The 19,717-nt window shown below is 33.4% G+C and overlaps 2 protein-coding genes across 2 annotated transcripts; one reads left to right on the top strand and one right to left on the bottom strand.

Annotated features, from left to right (window-relative positions):
* Positions 1 to 375: 375 nt before the first annotated feature.
* Positions 376 to 2,662, top strand: LOC18585946 (transcription factor DIVARICATA-like). Its single transcript, XM_007009031.3, has 2 exons — positions 376 to 1,503; positions 1,857 to 2,662. Exons 1-2 carry the CDS (start codon positions 1,112 to 1,114, stop codon positions 2,314 to 2,316), a joined length of 852 nt encoding a protein of 283 aa, XP_007009093.3. The 5' UTR covers positions 376 to 1,111; the 3' UTR covers positions 2,317 to 2,662.
* A 4,907-nt stretch (positions 2,663 to 7,569) lies between these two features.
* COI1 (RNI-like superfamily protein) lies at positions 7,570 to 11,878 on the bottom strand. The gene is made up of 3 exons (XM_007009029.3): positions 11,106 to 11,878; positions 9,074 to 9,545; positions 7,570 to 8,653 (listed from the first exon to the last, which is right to left on the bottom strand). The coding sequence occupies exons 1-3, from the start codon at positions 11,600 to 11,602 to the stop codon at positions 7,841 to 7,843; spliced, it is 1,782 nt and encodes a 593-aa protein (XP_007009091.3). The 5' UTR covers positions 11,603 to 11,878; the 3' UTR covers positions 7,570 to 7,840.
* Positions 11,879 to 19,717: the final 7,839 nt, after the last annotated feature.

Below are 19,717 nucleotides of genomic sequence, written 5' to 3'. Positions count from 1 at the left end.
AGAATAGTAAGATATTTTTAACTTTATGATATAAAGTTGTGACAGTTTAATGTTCATTTTGATGTATGATGACATGCTGGGCTTATTATTTTTCTTTCTAAAGTGTACACAAAGGACAAAATTGGTGATGGTTAAATGGTTGATAACTCTATCATTATTTTCTTTTTTTAATTTTCCTTTTCAAGATTATCATTACAACTTTTTGGCTAACCAAGTTCCACTACATCAAAGCCTTAGAACAAAAAATTATAGACTATGGTTTCAACTATATAGTAAAAAAAAATGAGAATTATTAAAAGTAAAATGCCATAATCAACTCCTTATATAATATGGAGGAGGAAAATTTTCCATTTGACAGTACTCCAATCCTAACAAGCCACCTTTCTTTAGCTTTTTTCCTTTCCTTTGTCCAACTCTTGTCCCTTTGAACTCATCCACATCCCAACAGGTTAACACTTCTCTCCTTATTCATTCCTCAATTCTCTTCTACATTTCCCTTTAATCTAATTTCTTCTCTTCAAAGAAAACCAGACAGAGAGAAAACCATTGTTTTCCCACTTTTTCTGTCAGCTTAATTATCCAAAGAATCTCTTTTCATTCCTTTTCCTCAATTGGGTCTTTACCTTTGTCCACCATCTTTCATCATCTTGCTCTTTATTTCATCATGGCTTTCAATAGTGTTTTCTTTCACTTTATTATAATCCTTGTTGTGGTATAAATTCTAAGTTCCAAGCTTGGGTTGTTTACAGTTATTCAGGAGTTCTGGTTGCTATATTGTTTTATATATATAACACTCTCTCTTTTAATGCTTTGTACTTAAAAGCAAAAAAGAAGAAAAAACCAGCAGATTTTTCTCCCTTGTTCTTTTTCTAGATTCTCTTGATTCTTTAAAAGATTTATCTTTATAGATTCTTCAGTTTATGCTGTTAAGAAAAAGATTGATTCTTGATTCCCAAGTAAATGATTCTGATTTTAATGCTCTTCTTAAGCATCTAAACACTGTACTTTCTGCAACCAGTCTCTCTTCCTTGGTTTCATATTTCTTCCATTTCCAATATGAACTTTTTTTGAAATTGAAAAAGATAGCTTTGTTTTTCCAGTATTGTCAAGTATGGAAACTTTGTTTGCAACTTCTTTTATGTCGAATTCGGATTGGTTTGATCAAGAGAGCAACTCCACAAGTTGGACTAAAGAAGAAAACAAAATGTTTGAGAGTGCTTTAGCAATATATGATGACGATGTTCCTGATAGATGGTTCAAAGTAGCAGCAATGATACCAGGAAAAACTGTTTCTGATGTGATGAAACAGTATAGAGAGTTGGAAGAAGATGTTTTCAAAATAGAAGCAGGGCGATTTCCTATGCCAGGTTACTGTAGCTCATCTTTTACACTAGAATTGGTTGATAACCGTGATTTTGATGCATATAGGAAGAGGTCTACAGGGACTAGAGGTCCTGATCATGAGAGGAAGAAAGGGGTGCCATGGACAGAAGAAGAGCACAGGTGACTTTCCTTCAAAAAAAACTAGTTACAGTTCTTTAAAAATTCTGTTTTCTATTGGTGAGCTTTGGCTTAGATACTAAAATGGCTGCAGCAGAGAACGGGTATCTATCAGTTAAAAATTTCAGAGTTTTTGATTAGTGGTAAAAGTATGAATGAAGTAATATTGTGTGCTTGTACACTTCACATAAGGTTCAATGTTTTGATTTTCCATTTCAGAATTCATTTAAATTTTTATGAGTTCAGATAACAATTTAAAAGACCTTTGCAGTCATAGTTTTCTTTACTGTCCAACCTGAAACTTAGATGATTTCGGTTCTTGTTCTTACCATGGATTCTTTGATCATGACTTATAGGCGGTTTTTGATGGGACTTCTGAAGTACGGTAAAGGGGACTGGAGAAATATCTCCAGAAATTTTGTGGTTTCCAAGACTCCAACTCAAGTGGCAAGCCATGCTCAAAAATACTATCAGAGGCAGCTTTCAGGAGGGAAAGACAAGAGGAGACCAAGCATCCATGACATTACAACTGTCAATCTCACCAACACTACCTTTTCGGACAATCATAAGCCTCCTTCAGTAAATCATTCCAATGTGCTTGCATTGCAGCAAAAGCTGGCCAGCATGCCAAAAGTAGGCAACAATTGGAATCACCCCAATGATGGATCAGCCATGGCTTTCAACTCAACTCATGGGAACTGGTTTACATCATCCCAATACCAGACTGCGTCAAATGGCCTGAGACTTCAGGGGCAAAATCTGTATGGCAGTGCTTACCATGGAGCTCATATCAAACCCCAAAGCTCAGTGTTCTAAACCCTTACACAGGATATCACATGCATGGATAAGGCAGTTGTTTTATGTTGTACTCAACGTTTCAATTGCAAATCTAATAATGTAGAGAAGGGTTTTCCAAAATGCTCTTTTATCATTGTCTTGTATGACAGATAAAATGGTGTTGCTTATTACACAATGGTGGAATCATGTATTACCTACACACCAGTGTTCAAACCGTAAAGTAGAAATTTATCCTTAGAAAAATGTCTTGGGCAACAAATTCCTGTGCTAGAGGCTACTGCGACCCGGTTTAAATCATGAATGAAAAACGGCTGTTCAGAGTTTGAATAAATGAAAAACATATCAGACCCTTATTAGTTTTGCATTTGTTTGTCAGACAAACATTTATCTACATGTTCTGGATTTCTCCTTTAGCTTTGCTAATTGTCCTAGCTTTTGTCATTCTCCATTCTGATGCAGGCTAAAGACTTTTTGGATGATTATGACACTTTGTCCATAGCTGAACTGAACCCTGAGAGGCCAAGAACCAAAAGAAAATGGCATTACCGGATGTGTACAAGGGAAAAGATCAATCATTTGTTACTGAGATATTAAAAAATTTTGCTGCAGTTGTCAAGGAATGATCTAAAGGAACCTTCTGCTACTTTTTACACCTACAATAGTTTTCTGTAATGGTTTTCGTACGCGCTGCCATGTAATTCGGTGATGTGGCCTAATTGGCTGACTCACTTGGCACTGCTTTGAAAATTTCTCAGTATCTGATTGCTTACTTTTGCCATAGGACCCTTTCCGCCATTTTCACCTTTTTTGGATCCAATATGGCCAAGTTGACCCGAGCTTGATTGCCATCACTTAGTCGAAGCTGAGTATGCATTCCACTTGATTGAGCATCACATGCTTCAGTCTGTTATAGAATATAGAAAGATGCAATATGGTTTACATTTTTATATTTTTTTTCTTTCTGATCATCACTTTTTTTAATCCAATTCCAATCCTACATTGCCTTTTCTCTGATATTTCTCTTTCTGCCAACCCAATTGTCAATGGTGGCAAGCCTGATTCATGAGCATAGAGTAGCTTCTTTTACTGGTCTCTGGAGGCATCATGCCTTTTTGTGGTTCATATGTTTACTTGACAACCAAAACAAAGAATCTAACTGTGCTTGTTTTGTATTTTTGTCATGCTATAACCATGTTGAAAAGGAATAAGAAAATCTAGCTTTGAAATTAGGCAGAATCAGATGTTGACCTTCTCTTTGACCTTGAGAGAATATGTTTCTTTGTTCTTCTTTCTTTTCTTTTCTTTTTTTTTTTCTCTTATGGGTACAGGAAAGAATATGATTTTTACCTTTTTTTTCTTCCACATGTCCTCAAATCCTTCAGAGATTCTTCCTTATGGGTTGGAGGAGCTATGTTCGTTTAATATTGTTGCTGCTTAAGTTTGTGCCACATGATCCTGGAAATGAAGCAACAATGCCTGCTAACTTTCAACTCTTTGCAGCATCCTGCTTACAATCCTTTCCAAGAAAAACAGCAGCTAATCTTCTGATAAGAATCTGACAAAATACTAGGCTTCATCAGATTAAATAGACAAAAATAAGTCCATAAATAAAAAAAAATGAGGAAAAGGAATAGTGTGGAAAAGAACAATCAGCTTTGTTAAATAGTCTTGGATTTGATTCTTTACCCTGGGGGCCTAAACTTAATCAATAATTCAATTTTCATATCCTGCTGGTACTGTTAACAGTACAAAAGAATGCTGGGAATTCTACTCTTAGATACTTAGCGGGACCTTAATGAATGGGTTGATAATGATCACTCTTATCTCATAGGTAGACAAATCGGCATTCCACAGATGAAGAAATTGTTCACTGTATTTGTTTTCTTTTCAATTTGCCATTGTGGGATCTACTCCTACACCCCACCATTGCTATACTGTGCTGCTGCTGCTGTTGCAACTATGATGAAAGGCCAGCCTAGTGCCCTACCCATGTCACATTTGCATGTATATCATTTTCTAAGCCACACAAAAATTTGAGTGTTCAAAAGCTACAAAAGCAAACATGACCAACATGATTGTTTTTTACCAACTTTTTTTTTTTTTTGTCAGAAGATGACAAAAACTATCTGCTTTATATTATTTTTCTACGAGAAGCAGCCTTTCTGCAAGTTGCATAATGAAGCACTTCTACCCATCTTTATTCTAAATTTGATCAAACCTTGGAGAAGGTTACACCATATACTTTTTGGCCATCTTTCGTTCTTTTAATTTCCAGAAAAAACAAAAGAGGCAATCTTGCTTTAGCAATAACCCAATGATCCCACCTTCAAAATCCCCTTTTGATGACGAACCATGCATTAGACCTACTTGTTTTGATACAAATCCCCCCATTACAATAGCATGATATATATTACAGACTGGCCTACTTTATTTAAGGATGATCTTGGTATGAGAACTTTTTGTCGTCAGATCTCACACAAGATTGATAAAGTTAGGTTGATATTATCACCTAGACACAGATTTATTTATATATTCATGGCCTGGCAGTGTTTTACAATCTGCTATGTAAAAGTAAATCAAGTGTTGATGTAAGACAGCGCTGTTGGTGGCCTAGAGCTTTGAATTTTTCTAACAGGGATTGAAAAATGAATCCAATGTAAGAGAAATGTGTTTTCCTTCCTTCCCATTTCACTGCATTAGATCAAATAAGACATCCAAGTAAATTCTGGTATTAAAAATTCTTCATAGTGCACAATACTGTACCATGCAGCATGTGCTTGGGACTTTGATCTTTAAGGGGGAACATAACCAGTGGCCTAAAAAAGTATAAAAAGGGACAGGACCCAGAGCTCTAAATTTGCTTTATTGGCTTTCTTAGCCCATTGCTTTGGTTTGATATGAGAAAATGGAATAAGACAGTGGAAATATAAAGTGATAAGAGAACTGTACATGTGGAATCACCTACCTTCATGGTCAGATAATGATTTACTAATCAAAGATGTTATGATGGTTACCAGGCTGTGAGATGTGGCTTCTTGTAGTTTTCTCTAACATTCAATTCTTAGTACCCTTGGTATCTCAATGCTCTTATCCTGCAGATCTCTTACAAAGATCTTATATTCAATCTTAGCGATCTCCATTTCTCTGTACTAGAGCACTTGCAGTTGATGAAATCCAGTTGTGATGCACTCTGCTTTGAAATCCATAGCATGTGATTGAAATGTTCAGACATGACTTTCAGCATATCTTCCTTTTTTCTCTGGTGGAACTCAAACAGGATCAGGCTTAGCGCATAACTCTGAGCTCTTTAGTATAGATTTTTCTCCTCTTATCTTGTGGAGATTCTCTTGAGGAAATACCTGATCAGAAAAGAGAGAAACTTGGGTGTATCCTAGGCTTAATATCTTCCCCAAGGTTACCACTTAGTTTTCCAATCTGTTATCCATATGCATATCATTCAATTCCATTAGAGTTAATAGATTGGTTAGGAATTTCAGTCTAAAAAAGTTGAGAACTGTACTAACTGAAATGCCAATATGGATTCATGCATTGTTTTTTCCTTTTAACTGGCAGCATTCATCAAGAATGGTGAGTCCACAACTTGAAATGCTACTCACAAGCAACCACCTGCTTCTTGGTAAAAAACATCAAACTGGATGATGGGGGGGGGCGGGGGGGGGGGGGGGACCAGGATTGGAACATTTGGCCACTAGGGAAAAGAAAAATAGAAACAGGATGGGCAGTGTTCTCCAGAGCCCTTGAAATGCTCAAACAAGTTATCCCATCTCATCATTAGGTTGTCTTTAATTATTATCAAGCTGTAGTCTTGGGATTAATTCTAATGGTCTTTTAGTTGTAATCACTGGCAGTTGCCACGTTGATTCTTGGCTTAAGGACACCAAGCAACAATTGGATTTCATATTAAAGGAATTCCTTCCAACTTTCTGGCATTTGCAATGCCTATGATGCTGGTAACATTTGCTAGTAATACATTTTTCTCAAGTAATCTGATAGTCTGATTTGCGAGTCTAATTTTGAGTTATCTTGGGTTGTCTCATTTCAAGCCAAGTTTCCCAAGTTATGGTTATACTAATTCACAACTAAAAACACTATCATAAACATCAACTCTCCATGGTCAATGCTTATGAAGTCACTGTACACTGCAATCTCTGAAATGGGTCCTGAAACTGAAGTAAATATAATCCAGAACCAGCCCTGAACTGTCAGCATCTGCAAAAGGTAATGGACCCAAATAGAATAGACAAGATACACCACCTTAAATTGCAAACCCCATTTTTAATACAAGCTTCAAATTGGATATGGTGGCTACAATTCATAAGTACAATGTACCCTAGTTGCTCTAGCTTCTAGGGCGGCGGCTGCTGCTGCTGCTGCTGCAATCCTTTGAACCAGGTCTTTGTACACTCTATGAATAAACTTAAGAAGGTGAGCAGGACCTAGAACTAACTCAATCAAGTTGGTTTACGAGAAGGGATATTTCCCATAGTTACCTATAAACTTTCCTTTATCATTGTACTAAATAAGATTTTTTTGATACCTTTCTACCTTGGGAAGGGTGGAAAATGACAGGCAAGCGAAAAGAGGATGGGTTCAGGAATTTGCAGGGTCCATATCCGTCTCTAGCTGGAACTTTTGTAAAAACAGTGCTCTCCACTCTTAAATTTTACTTCATCTAAGTCCCCCATAATCCCTTCTTCAAACTCTATTCAACAAAGCTTCTAACTCTTTGATTCCCAACATAGAATTAGAAACATTTGATAAAAAAGAAATTAATAATAATAATATTAAACCAGCCCCCAGGTGTCATTTTCCATTGCCATAAACAATTTCCAACTTCCTGAACTAAGATCAAGCAAATCATGAATTTACCATTGGCAAAAAACTTTCCAGCAATACACTGGTGGGAAACATGTACCTGATGGCAGGAAAATTGCTTACTGTTTCTACCAGGTCCATCTGCAACACAAAATTTTATGGGAAAAAGGTTCCTGTGAAGCTCTCTTTTCAATGACATATTGACATGCATGAAAGTTTTCTCCTGCAGAAGCTTTTGCCACTACTAAAATCCAATTCTGATGGCTTTCTTTGGCATCTTTCACAGGCAATCTCAGTCTTAGAGCTGGACACGTTCTATCTGAAAAACTCGTTTTCATTCATTCCACCTAAAAAAAAAGGGACACTCAAGCACACAAATCTCTGCAGGAACAAGATCAATGTCATGACATGTCCAATGTCTGCCACTACCAGAAGTATTCCGTTAAGAGTCATTCACTACTTTTTCCAGGGACAAGGGACAAAAACAGTAGCCCACCAAGAGTGCAAGTGCTTTCAAAATTACAGAAGAAAACACAATCTTATTACAGGACAAAGTCTAGAAATAAAATCGAAAATGAAATATCAAATTGGAAACCCTCTAAACAAAAAGGAAAGGAAAAGAGAAAAGAGAAAGGTGCAGAAACTTTATAGACAGGACGTGGATGGGAAAAATGGACACTTCGAAAAATAGGTCATATTTACAGCTCTACGCAGCAACTAATGGATCCAAAGGAATAACAGTTTCTGGAAAATCTGTTCTTGGTCCAGCTAGGGAGTAATACGCAAGTATATGAGCCGGATGCTCAACCACAACAGCCTCTCCAACCTGATCATTCATAACTACTCGTCTTGCAGGAATTAGCTCGATATTCCAAAATGGACGAGCCATTGCTAAAAGATCACGACCTGATTGTGACGCTCTATATCCTTGCACCCACAAATACCTCAAGGAAGTTAATTGCATCACAGTAACTGCAAGTGCATGCTCACTGAAGCAACAACCCCTCATTTCTAGTTTCTGCAGGCTTGGGCATCCCTTAGAGAACTCCAAAAGCCCGGCATCCGACTCCCCAACATAACCCAGAAGCATCCATCTTACATTCGGACTGTATTGCCCAATATAACTGAGGCCTACATCAGTCAAACCACCAGGTCGGAGGTACAGAGCAAATCTTCTAAGCTTTTCACAGCCCCTCAATAGAGCCCGGACTCCATTATCAAGAGGCAAATCTGTTATCCTTTCTTCTCGGTCAAGCAAGACTAGGCGAAAATCAGAGAGATTTTTTGAGTAAGTCCCAATGTATTCCAATGATGCATTGGTGATGTCAGATACATAAACAGCCAAGTATTCCAATTCAAGGCATCCCTGAGCTAAAGCCATTAATCCTCTTTGTGAAACCACACCTTCTTCATCCTCCATTCCCTGCTCATCAGCACCCCTTTCAATTCTAAGCCTCTTTAGTCTCTTACAACTTCGAGCAAGAACTTCTAATCCTCTATCTCCAATAACATTCCTTGTCTGTCCATCCAGCGAATACATTCAATTAGACCTTATTAAGAATAGAATCAAAATAACAGCTTGTCCTTTCTATAATATTCCTCCACATTTTGGTGTTTTGTGTTAATATTCAACTACTGAAATCTCAATGCCAGATAAACTTTGCTACACAGAAAATTCTAACATTCTAATAATAATATACTACTACGTTAAAGCTCAGACCAGAAAGCAAGGTCAAATGTGTCTTGATAATGGAAGCACATTTTAAAGAACATTTAAAAAAAAAGAAAAATGCTAAACTTTATAAAAAAACCATAAAATCCACTTGGAACCCCCAAAAAAGTTATAGCCAGACCAAAAAATTAACAAGATCAAAGATGCAATTCCAAGAAAAAAGTGACAGTAAGATAATTAAGAGAAACGATAGTTTTGTGATTCTACCTCAAGAACTTCTAAGTTTGGGCATCTCTGAATTAACAAGCAGTGGTCTTCTGTGTCAAGTAATGCATAGAGGAGATCCAACTTTTTAAGCAAGGATGCAAAAGGGAACACAATTGGCATTTCATTCTTCCCCATGTATGTTAAACCCAAACGGCATAACTTTGGGGGGAATGATACAGCATAGTACCTATCCGGTTGCTCATTGAAAGAACCACCACAAAATTCTTCTAAAACAGCAGCAGCAGGAAAGAAACCAACAAGATCCAAAATTTCACAATCGCTAATTTTCACAGAGGCCAAGTTGCGACAATTTCTAGCAATAAGTTCAAGGTCTTCAAAACTCACTTTGACAAGATCTGTCATATAAAAGTTCAAAGTCTCCATAACTGAGTTATTTACTGCAAGCTCATGAAGCCATTGACCATCTTTCTCAACAATTAAGCTCTCTTCCAGGAACAAGGTTTTTAATTGCCTGAGGAAACATATAAAGTTATAAGTTATAAACTACGAATTGAAAGGCACAAATCCAGCAGTGCTCCAATCAAAGAGATCAGTAATCTATAGCTGCAGATTGTGAAAAAGAACATGTAAATACCACTAAGCACTAAGTACGGAAAAAATTGTCATGGACAAGCACAAGCCAAGCAGCAACAATATTAAATATTGTCGCAACTTGATCCATAGTCAATATAATAGTCTATTTCCAACATGCAATCACCTGATGCCAGATATATTCACAGAAGAGAAAAGCAAACAAGTAACATGCTAAACATACAGAAGTAAATCACACGACAGAAATTACATGACCATCAAAGTGAAATAAACAACTAAATGGCAATCTCCACAAAACCTCATGTAAGTGCACAATGATGGGAAATAAAACTAAAATAACTAGACCTATGTCCTAAGGCCAAAAATGAATAAATAAATAAAATTAGAATAGACAAGCCTCCAGAGTTTCAATGTTGATAACTATTAATATTACACCAACAGATAAGAAGCTAACACTTTTCTTTTACTTCTTTCAGTTGGCCTATTCAGCAATTATACGCAATTCGCTAATTCATCTTAGGTTTTTAAATAGCTAAGAAACCCCTTTTACTGTAAAATCTCAAATCCATCTTCTTATCTACGAACTCTCTTCTGACTACTACAGATGGACAACAGCAGATGCATTCTATAAATGAACCATTAACAGGTCAATCAAGTCATAAAGCACATCTATTGCTATTAGCTTCTATTCATTTATGCTAGAGTGCCTTACTGCAACCTCACAAAGCTTCACGATGTAATATTGCAATACTCTACTCAACTTCAAGCATCATGAAACCAAAACAAATTTCCACCATTGCTCCTTCCCTGACTTGACCAGACGCTACCTCCTAAAGTTTCGAGATGTGACCCAATACAATTTAATGCAACTCTAAGCACTGCCGTTCTCCCCACATATGCAACAGCAATATTTCATCATTCATATAGCTATACCATCAGTTCTACAACCACACAATGAAGCAATTGCCACATCTATAAATACAGCGCTTACAGGGTTGAGAAAAAGGAAGATTTACCCCAACTTCAAACAACGGAACATTTACAAATAAAAGCCATTGAGCTTGCATCTGAGTCTATTAGAATCTTTCAAATACTCTAACTGAGCAAGTAATATAGATACAAGAAAACTACATGCTATCTTCCCAAGAAATAAACCAAGTCAATACTCATAAATCTAAGAAATAGTGAGAATTCTTGCCATATTTCCAGCAATTCAACTCAACTAAACTAAGCTGCAACACCCAAGTAGTTGGAAATGACTACATAAATCCTTGAACTGTATTCCACTCAGTTCAAGCCATATTTCTTTAGAAAGATGCCAAGATTCATTCCAAAAATATCGAATTAAAAAGACGAATTTCAACACGCTTTACAAGCAAAATTAACAATATTTCAAGCTCATAAAATTCAAAAAAGAAACTAAAACCCTAAACTACACAACAAAATTTTGTAAAAAAAAAACAGAAAGAAAAAGAATTACCGGCAGGAGCGTCCAACGTGCAAGAGACCATCAGTAGAGAAACCAGAGCATTTATCAAGCTTCAAAACCTGCAAAACCTTCCCTCTAGACCGAGCCAAAACTTCCAGATCCGAATCTTTAACAATCATCCTTCTAAAATGCAAAGATTTCAAGCAATTAAAATTCTCAGCTATCTCATTCACCCACGGCGTCACGTACCCTCCCCAATCCTCAGGTATCAAATTGAACATCGCCGCCCGAGGCTTGCCTTTCAACTTCAAAGATTCCAAGTGCTGGAATCGACGTCGCAACCGATCGGGACTCGTCGTGTAGCAAAGCGCGATCGTTATGTGCTTCCTCGTCAACGCGTCGAGCTCGTACCAACGTCGGCACACGAGCGAAACTGCGTCCCGGTCTTTCGGGTCGTGGATGTACGGCATCACGCAGCCTAAAACGACGTCCGACATACCGACAGGTGACGTCATCGTTTTGTTCATCTTGTTATCATTTTCCTCCATTCAATACAATCGAATCGGATCTTTTCAGCCCAAATAAACCAGAAACGCGAAACGGCAAAAAAAAAAAAAGACTGATCTGAAGAAGAAGAAGAAGAAGAAACGGGCGTGGAACTCTTCTCTTTTACGGAAGTGGAAGAAACGAAACGGCGGTAGGATCTGAAACGAAGCAAATTTCCCCCGGGGCTAAACGAATCGGGTCAAAAATGGGTCGTGTAGAGAAGGCATGGCAGAGTAGAGAGCGCCCACAGAAAGGTGAAACAGAGAAGGAGAGCTGAAACTTTTAAAAAAAAAAATTAGTAGATAAAGAGTGGAGAACAAATGGACGGTGGAGATCGAACGGAGAGGGAAGATCTGACGTTGCAAAACAACATTACGGGATCGGATTCGGACAAGGGGACTCAGCTGATTATGCGGTTCTCGAATTTATTATAAAAATATTGGGAGAAAAAAAAATAAAAAGGAAAACGACAAAAGAAAATACTGTTGCCACCAATCAGGTATCATAAATGGGGAGCGTAAAAAAAAGATTTATTAAATATTAAATTATGGGTGGGATATGACGTGGAATGATCCTATTGGATGTGTCAGCTAGACAATGGTACTTCTATGGCAGTAGATTCCTTTGTTATGGATCATATTTTTTTAAAAATTATTACACCGTAATTAATCGATTAATCAAACCCAATCATAAATTATATAAGATTTATCGAAATATTATAAATAAAATATCATTGTAATTAAGTAATTATAAGAAAAAATTGAAAGAAAAAAAGCGGCGAATTTTTATATAATGTCTTTATAAATTTTTCTTACAATTCAAATTTATCCTCTTTGTATAAATTCTAATTCAATTTTCTTATTCAAAATAAACTTGATTTAATAAATTTAACGGATCGTGAGTCAGAGTATTTAAAATATACTCCGAACTTGAGTTAAAACAAGTATTAACATGAAAATAAATATATGTAAAAGAGGAAGTAAAAAAAAAAAAGAAAACTAACAAAAATTCTAGCTTTTTCTCTTTTGTTTATACCATTTCCATAATAAGAATGACAATTATTTCTGATTTATTATCAGTTTCCATTTTTGTTTTTTGTTTTGTTTATATTATTGCCCCAACATTCTATATGTTTATTTTATTTTGCCAACACATGATCTTCAAGAATGTATTCCCTTTGCTTTTTTCAATCATTATTTATTCCATATTTGTTAAGTATTTTAGTGTGAATAATTGTGTTCCATGACCAAAAAAATGGTACTTATCGTAAATTTTTTTATCCTATTGAATTCGTATTTATTTATAAATAAAATAATTTTAAAAATGAGTGATAGGTTTAGTTGACATTACTCGTTGACAAGTAACGTATGAACAAACAAGTGTTTATAAGAACCCATTAATTGAACTTCATATTAAAATGATCCCAAATAGCCAAATTAAATAATTGGAATTGGGTATTTATTACATCTAACATCCAATTTGACATTGGGAAATGATTTAATTAGAACTAGTCATTGTTATGGGTCATATATCATGAATAAAATAAAAGATAATTTGTTCACAACTGTATTTGATAATTAATTAAAGTAGATAATTATAGCAAAGTGGAGTCAAGAAATCTTTAGGGTTTGATCAATTTTCAATCAATCATTTTATTTAAATGTGTTGTTTAAACAGCTCTCCTTTTCCCTTTTCAAGACAAAGATGTTCAATCATGCTTAGCAAACCCTTTCAAATTGATCAATCTCATCAATAATTTATTCAATATTATAAAAAATTCACCTTAAAATAACATATTTCTCAATGTATAATAACGTATTTTAACAAATTTAATTAAATAAAAATGAAAGAGCCTTTTAAATATATATATACTTTTTTTGATATATAACGAGGGAAGGCATTACATGTTCGATCTAAAATTTTTCTATAAACAAAGTAGATCGAAAAACGTATGTATACGAAGGTATGTTGAGAATTTTACTAGATTGTTCCATTGGGATTTTTTATTTTATTTTATTTTAAAATTTATTATTATTATTATTATTATTATTTTCAATTCTTCTAGAAGTAGCTAATAAAGTATAAAGACAAGGGGTGTCACTTTCTTAAATCAAATCAAAACGTTCAAAGACGAAAGAGACTTTTGGTAACTGAAAAATAGCAAAAAATTGATTGATTTTTTTAATAATTATATTAAAAAGTGATTGACGAGATGTTTTAAATTTCGTATTAATGTATAATCATAACGTTTTTATCAAATTAGTCATCAATTACTATATTTAATACAAAAAAATCACTTTAAAAAATGTCGTTAGCACACTCGTTAGCAAAATCCTATGCTTAATTTTATAAAACAAATGTTGTTTATTTTATCAAAAATTAGAAATTTAAATATTGTGATGCAATTTAACCTATTAAGAAATTATATTCTACATATCATGAAAAAAGATATTAATATCTTAATAAACTCTTTAGCAAGACATTTTCGTTTGATTTATGAAAATATAGATATTAAAAAAGTCAAACGAAATATTCTATTTTATACGTATAAATAAAAAATTTAATAATGTATAAAAAATAAAATGCCACGTGGCAAACATTGACTGAAGGTGGTAAGCTAGAACAGATGACAGCTGTAACGCAAAGAATGGTTGTACACTGAGAGGAAAAAGTCAGAATTAAAAGCTAGGAATGACGTGGAGGCTGAGGTTCGAGGTTTGGTGACGAGGTGTGCCAAGATCTGTGCTTATGACGTGGCACTCTTCCATTGGAGGAACGTTAGTTGTTTTTTTCCTGCTCTGAATGGTGCCAGAAGGCACCTGAGGAAAAGGCTGCAACTTTCGGAAATGACTTTCTTGTCCTCTAGCTACGTTAATAATTTCTCAAAAAAATTTAATTTTTTACGATTTTTATCTTATGTATTGTGTAAATAAATAAATTTAAAAATCGAGAATTTATAAAAATAAATATTTATAATTTTAAAAATAATTATTTTAAATTATTTTAAAACTTTTAAATTTATATATTTACGAGACGACACTCTATGATTAAGTAATAATTTATACGTATTATACTTTTATTGTGCTTTTTTTTTTATTTTTGTGTCTTAATCGATCGATTGTATGCAAAATAAAAAACTTAATAATTTTTTTTATAATTGAAAATTAAAGGGTGAGAAAATTAAAGAAAATTTATGAATTACTTCTCCTAATCTTGAAAATATTTATAGGTATGTAAATATTATTTTTAAAAAATAAAAAAAATAAATTACTCATCTAACTTATATAATTTAATTTAACAAATGGGTAATTTTAAAATATTATTTGTGATAAAGAATCCATATATGTTCAAAAACTCAAACATCACATATCTTTTTGTCAATTGAGTTATGCTTTTTTCAATCATATAATAATTAATTCTTTTGACATTAGTGAGATCCACTTTATGATAATTAAATAATAATTGCACATAAAATATTCATTCACTTGATGTAATTTTAGGTCTTTTTGGTTACTTGGCCACTTGCTATGGTCTACTAAAGAATCCAATAGGATTATGATTTGTAGCCTATAGCAATATGGAGTTTAGTTAATTATAAGAATAAATTAATTCCCACTCCAAAGTCTAATTTCCTAAGTTCTAACAATCTAGAAACTTTGCTTCCCATTTGCAATTCGTAGATTCTCAAGTAGTCTTCGATAAATTAAAATTATGAATATTAATTTTAAAAAATTTTTAATTTAATATTTTAATGAAGCGACAGCATTTGGTTTATTGATAATAAATAAAATTCATATATTGATAATGTCCCGAATATAAAGTTAAAAACAGTGGAATTATGGATTTATCATAGCAAATCTATGGATTAGGTAAACCCGAAATATTCATTAATTAATATCAAAATCCTATTTGTCCAATTTGTTCTCTTCCTAGCCATTTCTTTAGATTTTTTCTAGCTATTTTTATATGAATTGAATTTATAAAGATGACAAAATAAGGTGATTTGCAAGCGTTTTGGTTCTTTTTGTTTGGTCAAAACTCAAGTTACTATTTTCTACCTTTGCATTGTTAATTTATGTATGCATAAAATCAATTCTCATTGATCATAGTTATAATCGTCGTCGTTATCAACTACCCTTTGTTAAGCATAATCAACTCACCAATAATCATTTTTGACTTTTACTATTTGGTGTTTTTTATGATTACAATCATTGATCGATATCAATTATCAATAAAGATTCGAATTTCAACGTCCGATGCAAGATTAACCACTTATAGAAATAACTATAATTCAAAATTTTAAATTTTTTTATAAAGGTATAATATTTTAAAAACCTCTTAAACTATTAAAAAAATTTAAATAAGTCTTTATTCTTTTATTACGTTTAATCGAGTCACTATATTTTTATTTTAAATCAAAAAAACCCTTATGATTAATGGTTGATTTAATCAAAATATTACTTGTCATTTATACCACATGACATTAATGTACCATAATAAATGATGACGTAACATGTTGATATGATATAATACCGTGACTGTATGAGATTTTTCACTTTTAACATCAATCTCACATAGACATAAAAATAGCAAGCGGCATTTTGACTACTAACAATTAGTCAAGCATTAGTTATAAGAATTGATTTGACTTGAAATAAAAATATAAAAGATTGATTGAATGCAATATAAAAATAAAAAGCTTATTTTAAGAGTTTTTTTTAAGCATTATACTTTTTATGATCGATGAATAATTAACTTGTCTGTCCAATTTTGAGATCACAGGAGGACGATATTTTTCTAAAATTTAATGTTATACTAACATTTAATTCGAATATAAAGTTTGGGTACGAATTATTTTATGTAAATAACCTAAGAAATTTGCTTGAATTTCCCTTTGGATCTAAAGGAAATGTCCCAATCCCAAACATGTTAGCCAAAAATGGTGGGGGGCACATCACATGGACTTTAAGGTGGTCCTCCACTTAGACAGCAACATGGTCCTTCCTCTCCAGCTCACCTGTCTTTAATTAATAATAACAATAATAATAATAATAGTAATAATCCAATGCTTTTTTTTTTTTTAAGATTAAGACATTTTAACTGCATTTTGTTACCTTAGATTTCACTTCAAACATCAAGTCTTAGCTATGTGTCTGTCTGATTATGTTTTTAGTTTGATTTTCTGTTGTTTCTTTGTTCTTATTTTTTTTGCCTTTGGTTTGTTGCGGCGGGGGATTAGATGTTAAGGCATCATCGAGGAGAGGAAGATGCCATTACATGAGACAAATCTTTGTCTTTGGATTCAATATGCTTGTTGGGTCTTAACATAGGATAATTAAAAATGATGGCAAACAGTTTTGAACCAATTCTTTTCTCTTTTCTTGACCCATTTCAAAGTTTCGATGTAAAATTTTCGTAATAAAATCATAAATTTTAATTGTTACATGTAATATTTTTTATGATGATGATTTAAGATTTTTTTTAAAAAAAAAACCCATGCGGAGGGTTTTTTTTTATCTCGATCTATATGGATATATTTTTTAATTTTGTTCATTTTAAAATTACGGTGTAAAAGTTTTGTAATAAAATCATAAATTCTAATCATTACATGCAATATCCTTTACTATCATGATCCACAACTTTTTATATCATTTATTGAGTTTTTCCATCTTTAAAAAACTCACACGAAATTTTTCTTCTATCTTGATCTACACGAATATTTCTTTTCGATCGTTTCAAGATTTCGACATAAAACTTTTATAATAAAATCTCAAGTTCTTCTATCTTGCGCAAACGTGTATAAATATAATAATTATGATCACAATTTTGAAATTTTTTATCCTTTATTGAATTTTTTCTTATCAGTAAGGACCACATGAAGCTTATAGCTTTGCCTAATAAATAGCTTCAACCTCTGGCAAATAAAGCTTGCTGTTTTAACACTTAGCTTGACAACGATAGATTAGATTGTGCCACAAAGATTGGACAGAAATTTCACCCTTATATCTACATGTGGCTAAGATGAACAAATGGCACCTTTCTTTTTTCCCTCCTTCGTCCTCTTCTTCCATGGTGAATCTCACAATAATCATATATGATTGAATTATGTTTGTTCAATGACAATCTCTCATTGTCCTCTCCATCTAGCCACCTCTCATTTTGAAATATCTCAAAAAATGAAAAAAAAAAAAAAGGTTTAAGGTAAAGGAATTTTCCCATTGTTGAAAGCAGAACCAAGCTTAATGCATAGCTGCACAAATCAATTGACTAGCACATTTTTTTCCCATTGATCAATGTTTAGGGTATCAATTTCTTAAGAAAGTTTCGATTTGGATTTCGATTCTGTCACAGAATCATATCAACTAGTTAGGGAATTTCCCATTGTCAAAAGTAGAACCAAACTTACTGCATAGCTGCATAGATCAACGTCAACCACATTTCTTCTCATTGATCGATGTTTAGGATATAATTTTCTAAAAAAGGTTTGATCTGGATTTCGATTCTGTCATGTAATCATATCAACTCATTAAGAAATTTTTCATTACCAAAAACAGAACCAAACTTAATGCATAACTCCATAGATCAACGTCTATCATATTTCTTTTCATTTACCATATTTAGAGTATCAATTTTTAAAAAAATTTTGATCCGGATTACGATTCTATCACGTAATCATATCAACTAGTAAGATGATATTTAACTAGGGGTATGGCCATCTTAGCTTCAAATTAAAGGAAGCATCCGATAAGAAAAACCAGCAAAGGAGATTAACTTTAAGCCTTTAAGCAAGGTACTTCAATTCTTTTTAGCTCTTCCTTTAGGCATTGAAAGGCATAAAGCTTATCAGCTAGCTAACAGCAGGGCCCAGCAATACCCATCAATCAAGCTAAAACTGAATGAGTACTGAAGTGAGAATAACAACTTTTCTTTTGCTTTATTTCATTATCTTAAAAGACTCATTTTAAAGTCATTCCAATGGAAGTGGGTTTTCTCCCAAAGATAAGAGTCTTAAAAGCTCCCTCCCCCCCTACTTATGTTGGAATTTTTATTGTGGTGGCTCTGAGGGAAAAAGCCATGAATGTGGAAAGACACACTATTGGCTTTATTCTCCCTCACTAGAATTTAATAGGAGAATAAATCAAATTATATCGACATAAAATTAATTAATTAATTGTATCCCGTTATGTATGTAAAATTTCAAATCAATATGATATTCTTATTGTATCATCTTTGTTTTGAATATATTCAACAATTCCGAATCAAATTTTGAATTCAAAATTTTCATCCTCATTCCATTTTGCTCCCTTTGCATTGAAGATTTGAATCCAAATACCATCCAGGCATTGATTTCAACATATAAACATTTAAAACTGTTAGGTGAAAAGATTTGAGAAATCCAGCACATGAATTTGATGGAATTGAGAAAAGCATGAATCAAACTCCATGGATTAACAGCTATTTCTTGCTCATTTCTTTCGTTATTCCAAATTCTGGGTATCACCTAACTTTTAGCTATCATTCACCACTCCAATTTGCTAGGTCCCAATGGAATTTGGGTAGTGTTATGATCTTGGGGAGATGCTATTCCTCTTTTCTTCCCCAACAGGATTAGTTGCTTTATGTATATGTATATATATATATATCTATATTAGTCTGCCATGAAGATCAGAAGATGCTGTCTCCATTTAATTTCACATTTAATGTGACATTTATAATATTAAAAAGCAAAGCAGGCTGGCGAATCTATCTATCAAATTCCCAAAACATAATCCTTGGTCCCCCCACTTACCTAGCCAGAAACTAGAAACCCAAACCTGGCAAAATGCAATCCATTCTCTCTTTCCCAGTTACCATAAATTTAAATTTTAATTACATTTCATCTTTTTATATAAACGAAATCTCAATAATATCAAAAGTACGAACAGCCTTTGTTAATGCACGTAATCTCTATAGTTATATTTTATTCATAATATTACTAAAAAAGCAACTTTGGGTCAAATTTATTGCAGTGTTTGAATTGCTCGTGTAGAAGCCTAACTCAAACCCATTATTCTTCATCCAACCTGTTGTACACTTATTATTTCACTTGGAACAAATCCCTTAATTTTGGCTGGCAA

Source organism: Theobroma cacao, chromosome 10 (genome assembly GCF_053813885.1).
Source record: "Theobroma cacao isolate CCN51 chromosome 10, ASM5381388v1, whole genome shotgun sequence".
NCBI lineage: Eukaryota > Viridiplantae > Streptophyta > Magnoliopsida > Malvales > Malvaceae > Theobroma > Theobroma cacao.
The sequence above is the reverse complement of the archived record's forward strand: the minus strand, read 5'-3'. Positions and strand labels throughout refer to the sequence as shown.